This window comes from Populus euphratica, unplaced genomic scaffold, assembly GCF_000495115.2.
Source record: "Populus euphratica unplaced genomic scaffold, PopEup_1.0 scaffold3.1, whole genome shotgun sequence".
NCBI classification, from domain to species: domain Eukaryota; kingdom Viridiplantae; phylum Streptophyta; class Magnoliopsida; order Malpighiales; family Salicaceae; genus Populus; species Populus euphratica.
This window is the reverse complement of record NW_011499847.1, coordinates 1,036,226-1,052,863: the sequence shown is the minus strand read 5'-3', so window position 1 is coordinate 1,052,863 and position 16,638 is coordinate 1,036,226. Positions and strand designations below refer to the sequence as shown.

At 33.9% G+C, this 16,638-nt stretch overlaps 1 protein-coding gene, 1 long non-coding RNA gene and 1 pseudogene across 2 annotated transcripts in view; 2 read left to right on the top strand and 1 right to left on the bottom strand.

Annotated features, from left to right (window-relative positions):
* LOC105139966 (uncharacterized) overlaps positions 1-6,821 on the top strand; it is an 11,910-nt gene extending 5,089 nt beyond the window's left edge. The window contains exon 3 of the long non-coding RNA XR_845097.1: positions 6,811-6,821. This is a non-coding gene — a long non-coding RNA (uncharacterized LOC105139966). The remainder of the gene's footprint in view (positions 1-6,810) is intronic.
* On the top strand, positions 533-3,569 carry LOC105139957 (alcohol-forming fatty acyl-CoA reductase-like; annotated as a pseudogene).
* Positions 4,308-8,665, bottom strand: LOC105139971 (proteinaceous RNase P 2-like). Its single transcript, XM_011046625.1, has 6 exons — positions 7,656-8,665; positions 6,852-6,953; positions 6,553-6,728; positions 6,174-6,294; positions 5,121-5,189; positions 4,308-4,970 (listed from the first exon to the last, which is right to left on the bottom strand). The coding sequence occupies exons 1-6, from the start codon at positions 8,562-8,564 to the stop codon at positions 4,638-4,640; spliced, it is 1,710 nt and encodes a 569-aa protein (XP_011044927.1). The 5' UTR covers positions 8,565-8,665; the 3' UTR covers positions 4,308-4,637.
* Positions 8,666-16,638: the final 7,973 nt, after the last annotated feature.

Sequence of the window (16,638 nt, the reverse complement as noted above, 5' to 3'; positions counted from 1 at the left end):
TGGATAGGTGGTTGGAAATTTGATTTTGGGATTTTTTTATCAAAAAAAATTTTTTTCAATCTATTTTCACATAAAAATACTGATAAATATTATTACTATATTAATAAATCAATCTCTCAACTCAAAACATCAATAAATCAAACTAAAAAACAAAACGAAAAAAATCTTTCTGAATCCCAATTCACTTTTTCAAGCAAGTTAAAGATTTAAAAACATCTCAACCTTTATATAGAAAATATTGTAGTAATCCATATTTTTTTTTTAAATGATAAGTAAATTTTCAGCTAGTTCAATATTAAAAAAAGAATCAACAAAAATCATTTTAAAAAAACATAATTTTTTTTTTTAAAAAAGTCATTCATGAGAAAAGAAAAAAACAAACAGGTGTAAAAAAAAAAACTAAAACTATTAGTATAATGAAAATATAACGCATTGAAAAGATACAGTAATTTTTCCATGCGTTTTAAGTTTCGCTAATAAAAAAATATACTTTTACTTATTAAACGCATAGTAAACTCTCTTCTCTGATCTAATGGAGTTGGGAAGAGTAGTACACTTTCTTGAGGAGAAGACCATATTGGTCACTGGTGCAACGGGTATCTAGCAAAGAGTGTGCATGCATCTTCTTCTTCTCTCTTCATTGAGATTTTATATATGTTAAAGGCATGGTTAATGATTTTTTGTTTGATGCAGTTTTTGTTGAGAAAATATTGAGGGTATCCAACCGAATCTGAAGAGATTTTACCTTCTTATAAAAGCTACAGATGCCACCTCTGCTAGAGAACGTCTCCATGACGACGTACTAAAATGACGATCAGATTAGATATAACATGGAGAATCATTGAATTTCTAACGATTATCAGGGGCTGATTAATTCTACTGCATGAATAGGTCATTTGGGAAGGACTTGTTTAGGGTTTTAAGGGAGAAACATGGTGCAAGTCTGAGGCAACTCCCATCCCTGGTGACATCTCTTACGAAGACTTGGGCGTGTAAGACTCTTCTTTGAAGGTAACTCCCATCCCTGGTGACATCTCTTACGAAGATTTGGGCGTGTAAGACTCTTCTTTGAAGGATGAAATGTGGAGAGAAATTGATGTTGTCCTTAATTTTGCTGCCATCACCAACTCTGATGAAAGGTGATGACGGGCAAGCAATTGCACTCCTAGTGTTTTCTACTCTAATAATTACTTGTTAATTCAAAACTAAATTTCTTTTATGGCTTGTGATGTTATAAAGATACGATGTGGCAGTAGACATCAATACAATGGGAGATCTCCATGTCTTGGATTTTGCAAGAAATGTGTTAATATTAAGATGCTCGTCCATGTATCCACTGCTAATTAAGCACAAATCTGGATACCTCTCTTTAACTTGTCGACTGCTTCTATTTTTGTTGATTTCCATGCATGATGGCCAGTTGGCCTCTTTTTCCTGTTTCTTTCGTCTTTTATGGCTGCCAATGTTATGTGAAATTATGAATCCCTATGGCATGATCACAGGCACAATTGGATGCTCCAATAACCTTTTGAATTTGTTTGTCTTTGAAAATTAATCATATGTGAAGATATTACTCTCTCTGTCTCTCTCTCTCTCTCTCTCTCTCTCTTAAAAATATATATTGCAATTTTTTTATTTTTTTTTGTAGCAATTAAATTGATTTGTATTAACAGTACTCTTGTGCTTTTTTTCAGCGTATGTGTGTGGCGAAGATGCGGGAATAATATTGGAAGAGCCATTTCCCATGGAAAAGCCAAGAAGGGAACCAGTAAAATAGATATTGGTATTGAAAATAAATTGGCGAGAGAAAAATTATATCAACTCCAATTAGAAAGTGCTGCAGATTGTGATGTTAGATCAGCAATGAAGGATTTTGGCTTTGAGCAGTAATGTATCTGCTTGTTTTTGTTGTTGCTGTTGTTATTATTTAGAAGGAATAAAAGAAATCTCTAATAAAAAAAATGGTAAACTACACTTTAGCCACTACATAATTAGCGATTTTCACTCTGGCCCTTATGATTTAAATCCCTCTTGGTTTTCAGAAATTCTCATTGTGGCCTAAATAGCTAAGAAAGTCCACCTTTTCATCTCATAGTTTTTTGGTGATAACATTACATAAAAGCTACTACAACTGAGAAATCCATTGAATCCCATTAGCTAATGACGTATAAAATCTTCTTAAGAACTATAGGATTAATATTAAAAAAAATTATTAATTAATTCAAGGATAAGTTTCATTAATTAATGGTAGTGTGTGTGGTTTATTGACTTTGATTATACTGTTGGGAGAGAGGGCTAATTAATAAGTTTGAATCATGCCTTAAATAATATGTTACTCAATTCCCTAAAGAAATAAATATGTGGAACGAGGACCTAATTATAGACATAATTAGATTCTAATTTATCTTATATATATAATCTAATTAACCTCTCTTGCCACGTAAAGAGGGCAAGACTTTATGGATGGCCAAACACTTGCGTTTTTACAAAGGCAATGGGAGAGATGCTTCTGATGCATCTCAAGGATGATTTACCATTAACCATTACACGTCCCACCACCGTATCCAGCACCTACAAAGATCCATTTCCTGGCTGGATCGAAGGTCTAAGGTATTATTTATTATGTATAATTAAGAAACAATAATTTCATATATGCTCATCATGTCACTAATGTGCAACGTGCATCAATTGACAGAAATATTGCTAGCTTAATTTGCTGGCTGTGGAGAAGGCAACTTGAAATGCTTTATTTCCAATAATCCAAAATCAGCTATTGATGTGGTGAGACAAGAATTATTGAATAATTTCTCCTCTTGGACTGATTTCCTAATTGATCTTACTCTCCAGGAACTCAACTAAATGAATATATTTGATTATTTTGCAGGTACCAGCCGACATGGTTGTCAATGCTATTATCGTGGCCATGGTAGCACATGCAGGCCAGAAAACTTCAGGAATCATTTATCATGTGGGCTCTTCGTTGAGAAACCTCGTAAAACTTACAAATCTTCTTGATTTTACATACGTTACTTTATGAAAAATCCATGGATTAACAGAAAAGGAGCAAGAGTAAAAGTTAAAAAATTAGCCATTTTAACAAGTATGGATGGCTTCCAAGCAAACGTGGCCATTCGTTTCCTGCTTCCTTCGAAGGTTAATTTATTGATTTGCTGTAATATAATTCCATTTTACTGTTCCAAACGATCTTAAACAAGCTGATTATCGTACTGATTTTATTTTTTTTCCTATCGTTCTTTTCCTCCCAGGCATTGCATTTGGTGAATATGTTGTTGTTCAGAAAATACAGAGATGCCTGTGTTGTTCTTGATCGAAAACTCAAATTGCCTGTGTTGTTCTATTCAGGCTGTTGTATTCCATCGTATTGTTTTGATAATTGTATTGAAGAAAACAAATTATTGTCTACAAATTTGATGACAAGAATTCAGAGAAGTTGCAAATAGCATCAAGAAAGACTTGTCCTGAAACAAATGTCTTCAACTTTGATCCTACGAGCATCGAATAATATGATGAATGCTCACATCCCCGGTCTCGTTAAGTATGTGATGTAATAATTATAAGAATGATTATATATCGTGCTTTGGAAAATCCTTACCTATTTCTGATGATGCCATGTTTCAATCATTTGATGTAATGATGAATATTTATGCTTCTAATTAGGTTGTATGGAAAATAAAGAGGAGCGAAATGCAATGTGGTTTCAATAGTTTTATAATTATGTTTGGTGTTCTTATAATGCAAAACGTGTGGACTCTCTAGTTTATGTATATTGGAGAGATTTTGTGACGCCGGCGTGTAGTAAAAGATAGAAAACTAGAATTTCTCAAATCTTAAGTTGCAATTCTAAATTATATAGAAAATCTATATTTTATAAGTTTTGAATAATTTCTAAAACTATTTAAATATTATCTCTAAAATTATAAATTCGACTTCAAGGATTTCTTTTATTAATATTATTTTTTTATCCTTTTTTTATGACACAGCTAGCCTACTGCTCGCGGCTCAGACCCTTGATAAGATATGATAAATATGGAATTCAACCAATGCTTTGAAGGTAGAGTAGTTGGAAACGGTCGGGCTCGTCCTTGTATTTTTCTTAACTGGCCAATTCGATTGTCCAACTCTGCTCTTGCTTGGAAAATCCTCGCATTTCTTATTGGCCAGTTAAGCAGAATGGCATTGCATTTCCAATGTGACGGAGGATACGCGTAAGATAATGCTCATAGCCTAACACAGACGATAAACAGCAGTTGTAAAGGGGAAAGAAGGGCGATTGAGAGGAGATACACTTCTGGAAAAGATTTTGCAACATTCATGTATTATGCAAGTTCTGTCTCTTAATGGAAGCCCAGTTGGATCGGCCGAATGAAATAGTGTTAATCAGAAGAAAAATCATCATCTCTCACCAGGGGAAAGGAACCAAACCGACAGCGATCTCCATTCAAGGAATGAGCTGGTATCTGTAGAGTGTTCTTTTCCATGTGTTGTTACTGTACAGTACAGCACTAGTTACAACTTACAAGCCAAAGATTAGCTTCACAGGGTGGATGGGCACTAGGAATTTCCAAATAGCATGGCAAGTGCAAAATTTCTATAAGCTTACGACGGGCCAATTTATTCTACTGATGGCGCTGGTCACAAGGAACATGTAGATACGAAGGAGATGGGGACCTCTCTTTCCTTTTGCACGTCAGTGCTGTGATTTTATTATCAGATTCTTGAAAAGAAGCTTGGCTCTGGAGTTTATTTTTGCAACTTGTAAGACTTTCTGGTCTGCCAAAGCTCAGTAACTTACTATTGCAGCAAATGTCATTACTGTCTTTTGACCCTTCCATGCACGAATCTTCTTCAAGAGCATCACAAGCTCTTGGCCGGGAAACGCACAGCCAGCTTTGAGGAGAATCATTACCATCGCCTGCTACAGGAGCATGCCACGATCCATTTTCTGATTCCTGAACCCAAAAAACTGGCATCTCAGCAACACTAAAATTGTAATTATAAAAAGGGAAGAATAAGGAGGAAAATTTTAATTTATAAATAAGCAACTTGAAGAGTAGCAGTCTGCAATTCTGCATCAGTATTGGCCATGTTAGGAACAATACCTGGATGACTACTGAAAACAGAGGTGGCATTTGAAGTTCCAGCTTCCCTTTGACAAAAGTATATCGAACCTGAAAACAGGAATTAAAAAAAGTTATATCCATCAATAAAAATGTCACCAAACGCTACTAAAACCATAAAGGAGTGCTGTCTCGATGCAAGAAAAAAAATTCAGAACAAGGACACACTTAAAAACAACGAGGGACAATGGACTCTCTTTTAGTTATGAGTTAAAAAGAAATCAAAACCACTAGTTTATTCATCCACGGATAGAAATATATCTAAACATGTAATCCACTTATAGATACAGGCTGAACCTAGATGGTTCTTATTCCCTAAACAGTAGGCATTGCCTTCTTCACAAGCATATGACAATAAAAGTAAACCTCATAAAAGCCTACATAATCACATACTTGTAAAGAGAAATGAAATGATTTATCTAATACAAGACTACTGGATTGACCAAATAATAGTTTGATTGGACCTTGTAACCAGTTGCAACTGATATTCCTGTGGTGCATCAAGTCAGTTAGAGGTCCATTGTAGACAAAATACATTCAAACTTATTGTCCAAAATATTCCATGGCTATTAAAACAAATCTCAACGCTACAATGAATACTGATGAAAGAAAAATTAAATCCATCTTCATTTACAGAACACTAATTAACCAAATGACTAAAACAGACATTAATATTGATGAATGCTACAATTCCTAGTGATAAAAATGACAGTTAAATTCATTTTAGAAAACAATAATTATGGAAACACTATGTGTGTGAAACAAAAGCAAAACAATTACTCAACTCATCATATAGGTTTGAATATGGCCTAGTCCTAGGTTTCAAAAGGGATATTTAACAAGTCCAAAAGGATGTCTTCAACAAAAAGTTCCACTACAGTACTATAAATTTACAATGAACAAGTAGATGCCTTGCATTTTCTAGAAATGGTCACTTCAGCATACTTTCTTGAAAGGAATGGATGTTAATAACAACATCCAGGAAATGAGATTAACAGAGGGTATGCATTGGACAGGATTATGACATGCACATACTTGATGTCTTTCTTTCCACTTGACAAAGAAGTCGCTTCCTAGTAGTTCGAAAATGTGATCTCGCATTTCATCATTTGTTACTAGCAAGCATCTAAGTTTGACAGCAGCATATAGCCAATACCTGAAATACAAAATGACTTGTTAATAAAATACACAAACGAATAGAAAAGCTTTTGTAGGAAAATAGAGTAGATTCATCCAATCATATCAGCACTGTGGAAAGATCATATTTGAAAACATTGCATCGATCAATTAGTGACTTGGATAAATAATAGTATAAAGTCCAGAAAACAGGCAAAAAGGAAATTTTACAACAAACAATCCTTCAATGATAGAGAAAAATCACACACACAGAAGAACTAGTTCTGGAAGTCTATACCAATCATCATTGGAGCCTTGAGGCGTGGTATAAAGAACATCCTTTTCTATCCACTCTTGAACCAGCTCTCTAGTGGAAGGATTCTGTAGGAGTGCTCGAAGACGTTTACTGTGCATAATAATAAGTGGCCATTTTTTCCCACTCTGATTGTATAGGTCTTTTACAACAGCATCAAGCTGCTCTATTTCAATTTGTGAAAACATATAGCAAATGAGTTATACAAATTAGCAGTTATCAAAGAAGCATATTTAATGGAAGAGAAAACAAATTTAGTACCAATTCAAATGCACAACTACAACCTGAGAAATGCTAAACCCGCCTTCTGCAAAATTCTGCTGATAAAGTCCAATATTTGCTCCATCTACTATTGCTTCATAGTTGGCATGTTCTTCTAGCCAATTCTATTGTATAATATATAGAAAGGAATGAGAGAGAATATCAATAAGTTTCAACAGATAAGAGCAACAACTTTTTTCCCAAAAAGAAGTACTATTTAAATTTTGTATCTTTTCTGAATTATTGTGAAATTTGAGATTTTCTATGAAAACACAATAGCATTTGCACAATAGCTAGAAAAAATTTTCTATGAAAACACACTAGCATTTGCACAATAGCATTTGCACAATAGCTAGAAAAGATCACCAATCTAAATATACATAAATCACAATTTTAAACCAAATTTGAACCGTGCATGAAGAAGCTCCTAACAAAACAGTAAATCATCATAAAGGAGGCATAACTATCACCATTCACGTGTATATGCCGAGAATGTTTCGGATAAAAGACTGGCAGTGACTCGGATCAAGAAAGGAAAAAGATTGACAACGACAACAATTACTCGATGAAAAAAACGCCAACTCAGACATGTCACCCGCAGTGAGTTCACCAAGTTACTCAATCAATCTGTCTCTCTCTTTCTATCTTTATTTTTTATTTTTTTTCTTATTTCGGTATTCGAAGTCCTCAATCTTCATTAATCCTCAAATTCAAAACAAACCACATTAATACAAACAAGAAAAATCCAATGAAAATAGACAATCATGCACAATGAATCAGTAAATCAACAAAAACCAAGTACAAAAACAAACACTACCATCACTCACCTTAAACTCGCTAAAATTAGCCTTAACCTCCCTTTCCATAGCCAATCCAGCAACAGATTCAGCAAACCTCTCGGTTTCATCATCATCAATATCAACAGAAACCAGCTGCTCCCCGCAACAACAACACTTTCCACCAACATCCGCACTCCCTCTCTTCAACTCCCACTTCCCTTTCCCAGTCCATCCCAGCCCATGCCACCCTCCCCCATTCCTCGAAACCGCCTCTCTCACCAAATCCACATCCAATTCCACCCCACTACCCTCGAAAACCGCAAACCAATGCTCAATGACCTTCGCGGTCTCTCCTCTCACACACCTCACCATCTTCCTCAATTTCTGCAAATACCCATAAACCCTCTTCTCATTTCTACTCTCTACACTAACTTTCAACAATGCCGCAATCTCCCCCTCTTCTAAACCCACCCCCATACTCCCCATATGCTCCTCCACTTCATAAGCTTTATCAGCCTCCAACTTCTCACAGAAACAAAACAATGCAGGATCGTAAGTCCTCAACCTTGGCAATTCATTATAAGCCCCAATATTTTTAACCAAGTCAAAAGCATAATCACCATCTCCTTTAGCAGCAGCTAGTCTAGCAACAGCTGTGATTGACGCTTCATTGGGTTTGATCCCATTAGACACCATGTGATCAAATATTCGAAACCCACATCGTAAAGCCAACTCTTTCGTCGATGGGTCATTGAGGGATACTGAACAGAGGTAAAGGAGAGTGTTGAAGCTGTGTTGATTGAGACGAGTGTCTTGGGATATTGCCGTGTCGTAGAGGGAAATAGCAGAGTGTAAGTCTTTAGATCTTGAATAAAAATTGAGGTTGTAGTTGAATTGCGATTCTGGGGTTTGGTTTTTTTTGGGTTTCTTTTTGTTGGCTGAGGAAGCCATAGCCATGGATGGAATTCTCAGAGCAAAGACGAGGACTATTATTAAACAACCCTAGACGCTGAAAAACCCTATAGACTATTTTGGTATGGGCCTGAGAAACCCCATAGAATATGGATCTGGTCTGGTCTAGAAAACCCTTATAGACCATGTTTAGTGCAGATTTAAGGAAATAAAAGGTTTTGTGTTTTGAAGGTTTATAAATATTGGGCTAGGTTTTAATTAGACTGGATCTTGATCTCTCTTTTGTGCTTATTTTTAGGCTCAATAGGCTTAGGCCCAATGAAAAAAATAATGACTAGTTAGTGGTAAGGACTTTTCAATTGATAATATATACAAACAAGGCACAATTTCCAGTCCAGGGCCATCGACACTTTTACAAGGTGCAAATCAAATCAATACAGAGCATATCAATAAATCAATTGAACAAATTTATTAGTGGAGTATTCAGTAGGTTAACATACTGATTCTCGAATCAACAAAAACTATTATATTCATAAATTTAAATATAATATAAACACCACCTTTATTCATCATTAAATTGTATTTTTTTATTTATTTTAATGTGAGAAAATAAAATCACCCATAATCCATACCACAAATCCTATTTAACATAATAAATAATGAGGTAATATTTATTTATTGTCTCAAGATCAAATATAAAAGATAATGGAAATCAAATACATGTTATCGGTATTTTTAATGTTAAAATTATAAAAATTAACTTGAAACTTTAAATAAATTTACTTTATGTCATAATTTCTATTTTTTAAATCAAATATATCTATCTATATATATATAAACATAATTTTGATACGAGTGTAAATAAACTTCATCGTGTTTGAATGATATGAGTGTAAATAAACTTCATCGTGTTTGAAAGTGTGGTTGTACTTATTTTTTAAAATGTTTTTTATTTAAAAATATGTTAAAATAATATTTTTTTAATTTTTTAAAATTAGCATACTAAAATAATTTTTAAATAAAAAAATAATTTAAAAAAAAAAATGGATGAAACTACGTTTTCATATACTCACCTAACCGGAAAGCTTCAGGCAGCCAGCAGCCTTTGTACGGGATGAGGTGGTGTTTTTAGCTGTGGTCCCGTTATGATACTGGACCTCTGAGCTGGCCAACTACGAGGTTTTCAAACTAAGGCCATTCTAATTCCTATAGATCTAACAACGACACATATGGACTCTTTCTCATGACGTGTTGACGTCAAATTCTCAGTACAGTGGGCCCATTGGGCTTCTTTTCTTAAAGCGACTTCTTTGCTAGAGTTCAATGGTTTGCGCCTCCCATGATTCTTTTATGTTTTGATAAGCTGACGTGGTAAAATGACTCATGGTATTTTTTTAATTAAATTTTTTTTTTATGTTAGCACATCATAGTCATCAAAAAATATATAAAAAATATAAATTTAATACTGTTTCAATCAAAAAATCAACAAGAAATTCTAGGCATATTTAATATTTTTTTTTATGTTTCTAAGCCTTTTCTTGGTTGGATTCCCAAGCTATTGAAAATGCTAGACATATTTGTTGAGTGAAAGGATCAAATAAAGGTTTTTTATTGGTACATTATGAACCCTTTTAAATTGAAGGGTTTATTTATTTATTTATTTTGCATGCGTAGACCATTAATGTGCTGGCTTATTGATGTTGAAACAAAATCTTCAACGTAAAGAGCAAAATTCCACGATTCTTCTGTACAAGTAGTGTAAAATAATATATTTCATATAAATTCTAATATTTAATCAAATTGTCATGCCTGAATATATATTAAAAAAAAAGAATAAAATTGCTTGATATACCCATCATATTCTTGAAGATATAGCTCAAGATTAAGTATCTTCATGTCGTTAGGAATTAATTTAATTTTAATGCGAGGAAGATGTTTCATGCACAATTAGTCCTTGATAAAAAGGACAGAAAATAATAATTTAAAAAAAAATAATGCAAGCGCCATGGATTTTGTGATGATTTTCATTGTGTGGTCTGGGTGTGTGCTTTTTTCTTATAAGACATCATTAAAGTAATCGAGCCTAGCTAGCTGGTGTAGGTGTAGACCTATCTGGAAGACCTTTTCGTTCTGACGACCGATCACATGCTGGGGAAGGGCCCGAATGAATAGACCCATGTGGGCAGGTAAATGGGCAAAGAATCTCCATGCAGCTACACCTTGCATATTCTTAGAACCCTCTTCATCATCCTTAAAAGCCTCCCGTCACGTCAATGGCTTCCTTCTCCTTTTCATGGCGAGTCCATTTCCCCTTTGTTTTTTTAGCCTTTTTCTAAGTCTTTTTTTACCCGGGTTAGTTTGCTTAGGCTATCACGCTTCACGTTTCTGGGATTTTTACAGGGTTGGAAATGTGATAATGATTAGTTTTTTTTTAAAATGTTTTTCTGTTTTGATATGTATTAAAAATTATTTTTAATATTTTTATATTAATACATAAAAATAATATAAGAACATAAAAACAAATTAAATTTTTTAAAAATATTTGTTAAATACGAAGACAAACAATTACTTTCGTGCTCCACATATTTACCCTGCATTTACAACGCAGTAAATAATAAGATCCATAAACAATAATTGTTAATTTTTTTTTATTAAATATTTGATTCCTGCGTTTGGCTACAACCGCAATCGCCATCTCTATAAATGATAAAAGAAGAGGACCACACTCGAGGTTGAAAATGAAAATACACACACGAGGCAAATATACATGTGCCATGTCGCGGTTAAAAGAAGAATGTGCATGAATTGTAAGATGTGTTTTCTAGCTAGCTCTTAAATTAATTATTATTCTTGCGTTGCAGGATGCTTTTTGGTTTTTTATTTAATTATGTTATAATAATAATAATTTACAGTCAATAAAAAAATGTGATTCATTAAGCATAAATTATCTTTTTATTATTAATATATCTTTTTAACCAAAAAATATATATTGTTGTTGGTTGCATAAAAATTGAAAACAGCTAAAATAAATATATTTATAGAATAAAAGATACTATAAATAAAAAGAAAATGCGAGGGAATGAATAATAATATCGTCGTAATTCACGGTACCCTCTGAGTACATTTGTTAATGTTAGCAGCAAGCTCTAAACGGTGTCTCTCTCACTGGAGACAGGACGGGTCTTTCTTAGTCTAAATTGCTCTCCGGGCCATTAAGTTTACACGTCCATTAATTTCTTGATCATTTCATATTTTGCCAAGAGACACCTGAATCATTTTCATTATTACTTATCTAATCAATTGTACGATACTTTAAAAAATATATCAAAATGTTTGAATTAAAAAATCAATCAATTATCCACCACATTAATTTTATTTTAAAAATCTAAGATCACACGCTTAATTTCCTCGTGGGAAAATGCTTTTCACTTTCGGCTAATAGTTATTAATCGCCCACCAACTAAATTGAAGTGTGTGTGTGTTTAACAAATGAAAGGTTCCAGCTCTTGCAGATATCAGGAGGAACAGTGATATCAGTTGATCTACAACTGTTAATCTCAATTGATGCTGTTTTTGTTGGCTACCCTGTTCCCATTAATGGCACTGCAATATAATGTGCCAGTTATATATCCATGTACGTGTCATGAAGAGCTCAACCTTTCAGAGCTTGGGCCACATGTTTACTGCAACTGCAATATGCCCATGTACATCAAGAAAGAAAAGAGAACTTGCAGTGCTCCATGAACTAATTTAGCCGCTCAGTTTTCATTTCCTTTTATTGAAGTTTGAAAGCAGCTTTCTATCCTTGTCTGCCTTGTGCAAAACGCGAATAATTAACTTGTCAAGAGACAAATGTCAAATAAAGTTTGAGAACTAGTACTGTTGTTTGTTGTTGCTAAAGAGAATAAGAAAGAACTAACTATGGCCTAAGAAGAAGAATATATTTACCTCTCTTAGTAGTATTTTCTGCTCTATCAAATTTGATGTTAATTAATTAAGTATTGGTCGGTGGATACTCGCAGTTATTGTTAAGGCATATAAATACATAATGAATATATTGTGATGGTTCACTTTTAGCAGTACTAGACTAGCTACATAGGAGCACTCTCCACAGTTTATGGTGTTTAAATGGACTGGATGATGGTTGAGTTTTTATCTATTTAATATTTTTTGTCATGATTTCAGCTTTTTGTGACTTCCGATTGCCTGACCGGATACTGTAACATTTGATGTACGCGGCCGAGTCTTTTCCGGCAACTTTGGCCTTGTAAGCACCGGGAAAGCCACCTTGCTGTGTGTTGTATACATATCGTCAGATATTAACAAGCTTATAAGTTCCAAAAGTTTCGTCCCCACATGCTACGGGAAAATTCTCAACGGACCAATTTCCTTGCAGTCACCGAAGGTTTTATGAAGGAGTCCTTGCTACGTCTAAATTTCCTATTGAACTTCTAGTTTTGAAATGTTAGAAGATGAAGCGATTAGACAGTGGAGATAATTACTTCCAACGAGTGGTCTTCAACCTCTAATAAATTATCATTGTTGTATATAAAAAAAAAAAAAAACGAAAACATTAGGTTTAACTTTCTTCCCGTTTAATATCCCAAAGTCCGCCCTTAAATTGCCCTGGTTACTATCCTTTTACACAAAGATTTAATAAAATCTTATTTCCTTCAAGTCCTATTTTTGTCATCAAAGGACCAAAAAAAATGATAAGGGATATTGATATTTAATATTCCTGTTATCCTTTCCAGTTATCTACTGAAGACAATCCTGATGAATACAACTTTGTGCAACTAATTGGAGCCATGCTAGAAACAAAGGGCACAAAAGAGATCTTCAAATAACAGGTAAAAGCAGCGTTTTATTTCATTAATTCCCCTCCCTATTAATTACCCGAGTACTATACCGTCTAGCTAGCATGCTTGTACTACTGAAAGAAACAATGGAAATAAAAACGAAAAGAACTCCCATCTTTTATCTTATTCTGTATAGGCTAGCACTTTAACTAAGAAATATGGATTCTAATTTCACCTACAGTGGGAATGATCTGATAAAAGGTTCCCAAAAACTTTCTAATTTCACCTACAATGGGAATGATCTGGTAAAAGGTCCCGAAAACATTCTACTCTGGTCTGCTTAACGTTGGCTCTGCACTTGTTTTCTTGCCTTTTATTTTTCTATTTTTCTTTCTCTCTTGTTCATAACTCTCTTTCCTAACCAACTAGATTATCATTGATGTATTGGTAATCTAGTTCTCCTTTAATAAAATCTCAATTGCTATGAAAAGACAAATACGAAAAGAGCTACAGTATTTGTGGAAAGTGCGAATCATCTTGAAAACGTTCAGGGCAAATAGCTGGGATATTCCTTCAATTAGTACGAAGTGAAGAGCTGGAAAGGGCAGTGTGTCTTCTAGATATGAAAAATAAATGATGAGTTAACTTGATTCCTTATGTCATAGATTACCCATTACATTTGTAATGATAATGTAAACAAAAATATATTATGGTACTTATGTTTTCCAATTACAATCTTATTTCGGATACCATAGACTTAAAGCAAGTACTTAGTTGCTTTTTCTACATTGAGATTTATATCCCTTTAATGCTAGAAGGAACTAGGGTTACATTTTCATTGTCTTCTTGGCTATGATTTAACGCCCACGCCCATGATATATATGTTAAAGACAAGAAGTCATTTTCTTTGTTTAAATCCAATTAATATCATGTGAGGAGCAAGCATGACTTGGATCACTTTTATAATCTCCTTTTCGATTATCCAATTTCTTTTAGAGTACGAGCTAGGACCACTCAAGGAATTGTAATAATTAAAAAAAAGGAGGTGGTGACCCTAACTTCAATTGTGTAATTAATATGGTAGCTATATAGAACCTGAAATGAGTGTGGTCCATGCTTTTCAAAGCAATGGCTAGGACACTTAACATGCAAGATGCCTTAGCTCCAAAACACGACAATGGTGAGTAGGCATGCACTTTGTAATGCTTGAGCTCCACACATGAGAAGCAATAGCCGGCAATTAGAAACTAAATTGATATATATTTAGTTTCCTAAGTTCCAAGTTCTTTTGGTTGAATCTTTATCTATCTCCTGTCTTTAATTTATTTATAGCTTAATTCTGCAGGATAACCAAGGCCAGCAACCTATCTGTGACAGTTTTAGCTCCTTAATTAATTTGTTAAGTGGCCATTTGCCCTTTTTTCCATCGATAATTAAGAGGGTGGCACATTTTCATCATCATTAATTGATTAATGGGCTAGCTACCTTAATTTCCTAACGAAAGGTTACCTTAAATTTCAAGTTTTTCCTATATATATATATATGGAAAATACGTAAAAAAAAATGAATGATTCCATAAAGGAAACCTTCACAAGGGGATTACCTTCAATATTGACAAGTTTTCTCTATTAATTTATTTTCAATTAATGTCCTTTAACATCCACTTTCTTTTTCCTTGTTTGTTTGGTGTTCGTGGAGTTAACTTCTCGTCTGTGTTACTAAATTTAATTAATTCTTTCACGAGGCTTAGAATTTGACAAATTAACAGTCGTACTGCATGACATCTATCAAATATATTATGACAACGTCTAAATCTCTGTTGAATTTATTGAAGTTCAAAAAAAAATTTTACTGACTATCTGAATTGGCTATAGGCATGGATTTCTTGTGTGGTGAGCTTACTTTTTATTAACTTCTTTTATACAATTGAGAGGATATTTCCAGAACAAAATGGTTCAAATTGTCTTCAGATGAGTGTACAGATTGGATATGACACAACATACTGTAACACAAACACAAATTCAATACTTAATTACTTAGGCTGCGTATGTATAATTTATCTGTCATTTTTCTTCAGAGAAAACCTGAGGCTGTCTGCATGTGCGTGTCTTAAATTCACAGATATACAATAAAGCTAAACTACACTACAAAACCAATGACAGAAATTGTTGAGTGGCTTGGCTTTGAAGAAATTGAGGCAAATAACTGAATTTTAAGAATAAAATACTTACAAATGAAAGAAAAACTTGGAAGTTAACTGATTATATATACATCAACTCATTTGATGGTAAATATATCAAGAGTCCCGAATTAAGTAAATTAATCTATATTAATAAAAAAAATCATTAAGTGGACAAGTTCATTCAACACGGGCTTTTAATTAAGTTAATTCACAAATGATCTTTTCCTACCTTTCTAGAGTCAAATTTAATAGCAATATAAATAATTAAATGTTAGACACATTTTTTTTAGATTAACGTGGGTGTCCGGGCCAGCTTGCACGCACCACGACTAATCCCACAGACCCTGAAGTTAACGACCATGTAAGCCTCCAGTGGCCATCATATGAGCAACCAAGGACTCGAATCTGAGACCACAAAAGGAGCAAACCCTTTAATCCCAAGTCTTTACCACTCCGCTACCTAGATACATTTTTTGAAAAACAATGCGCTGGATGTCGCCGGTTGGTCTCCAAATAATTAAATATGTGAGTAAATGAACCCTTTCCAGAATAATAAAGATCGAAGCAGAACCGTTTCTCAAAAACGAAGATAAAAAATTCCAAGCAGTACACTTCAATCTAATTAAATTAAAAACAAGAATCAATTTAGTGATTCCCCACGTCGGATTCCATTAATTAAAGAATAACAAATACTACATTATGGTTAGTAAAGTAACCACAACTTTGGATAGCAATGTCAGACCAGCTTATGGATACGATACTACTAAACCACTCAAGTGCTTGGAACATGTTTGACGAGGCCAAAATTAAGCATGTAAGTATGCTTTGGCCTCGATATTCTGATATTAAAAATTGCAAATCATGGGGCGGTATCAACCACCTTATCCATGGTTTCACGAGCAATATATTGAAGCCTTAATTCTCCTTGTGCTTCCAATCAAGAGGAGCTAGCTAGCTTCATCGTGTGGCAGTGCTTGGAATTGGATATCTATCTCTCCTGGGAAAAAAAAAAAAAAAGAGTACAGTACAGATAGCAGTTGACAGTTTCTTTAACTCATCGGCCTGGGGGGAGTGTGTCAGTTTATTTATGACGAGTCACATAAATTGGTCTAATTAGATTGTTGCTTCAGACAAACAA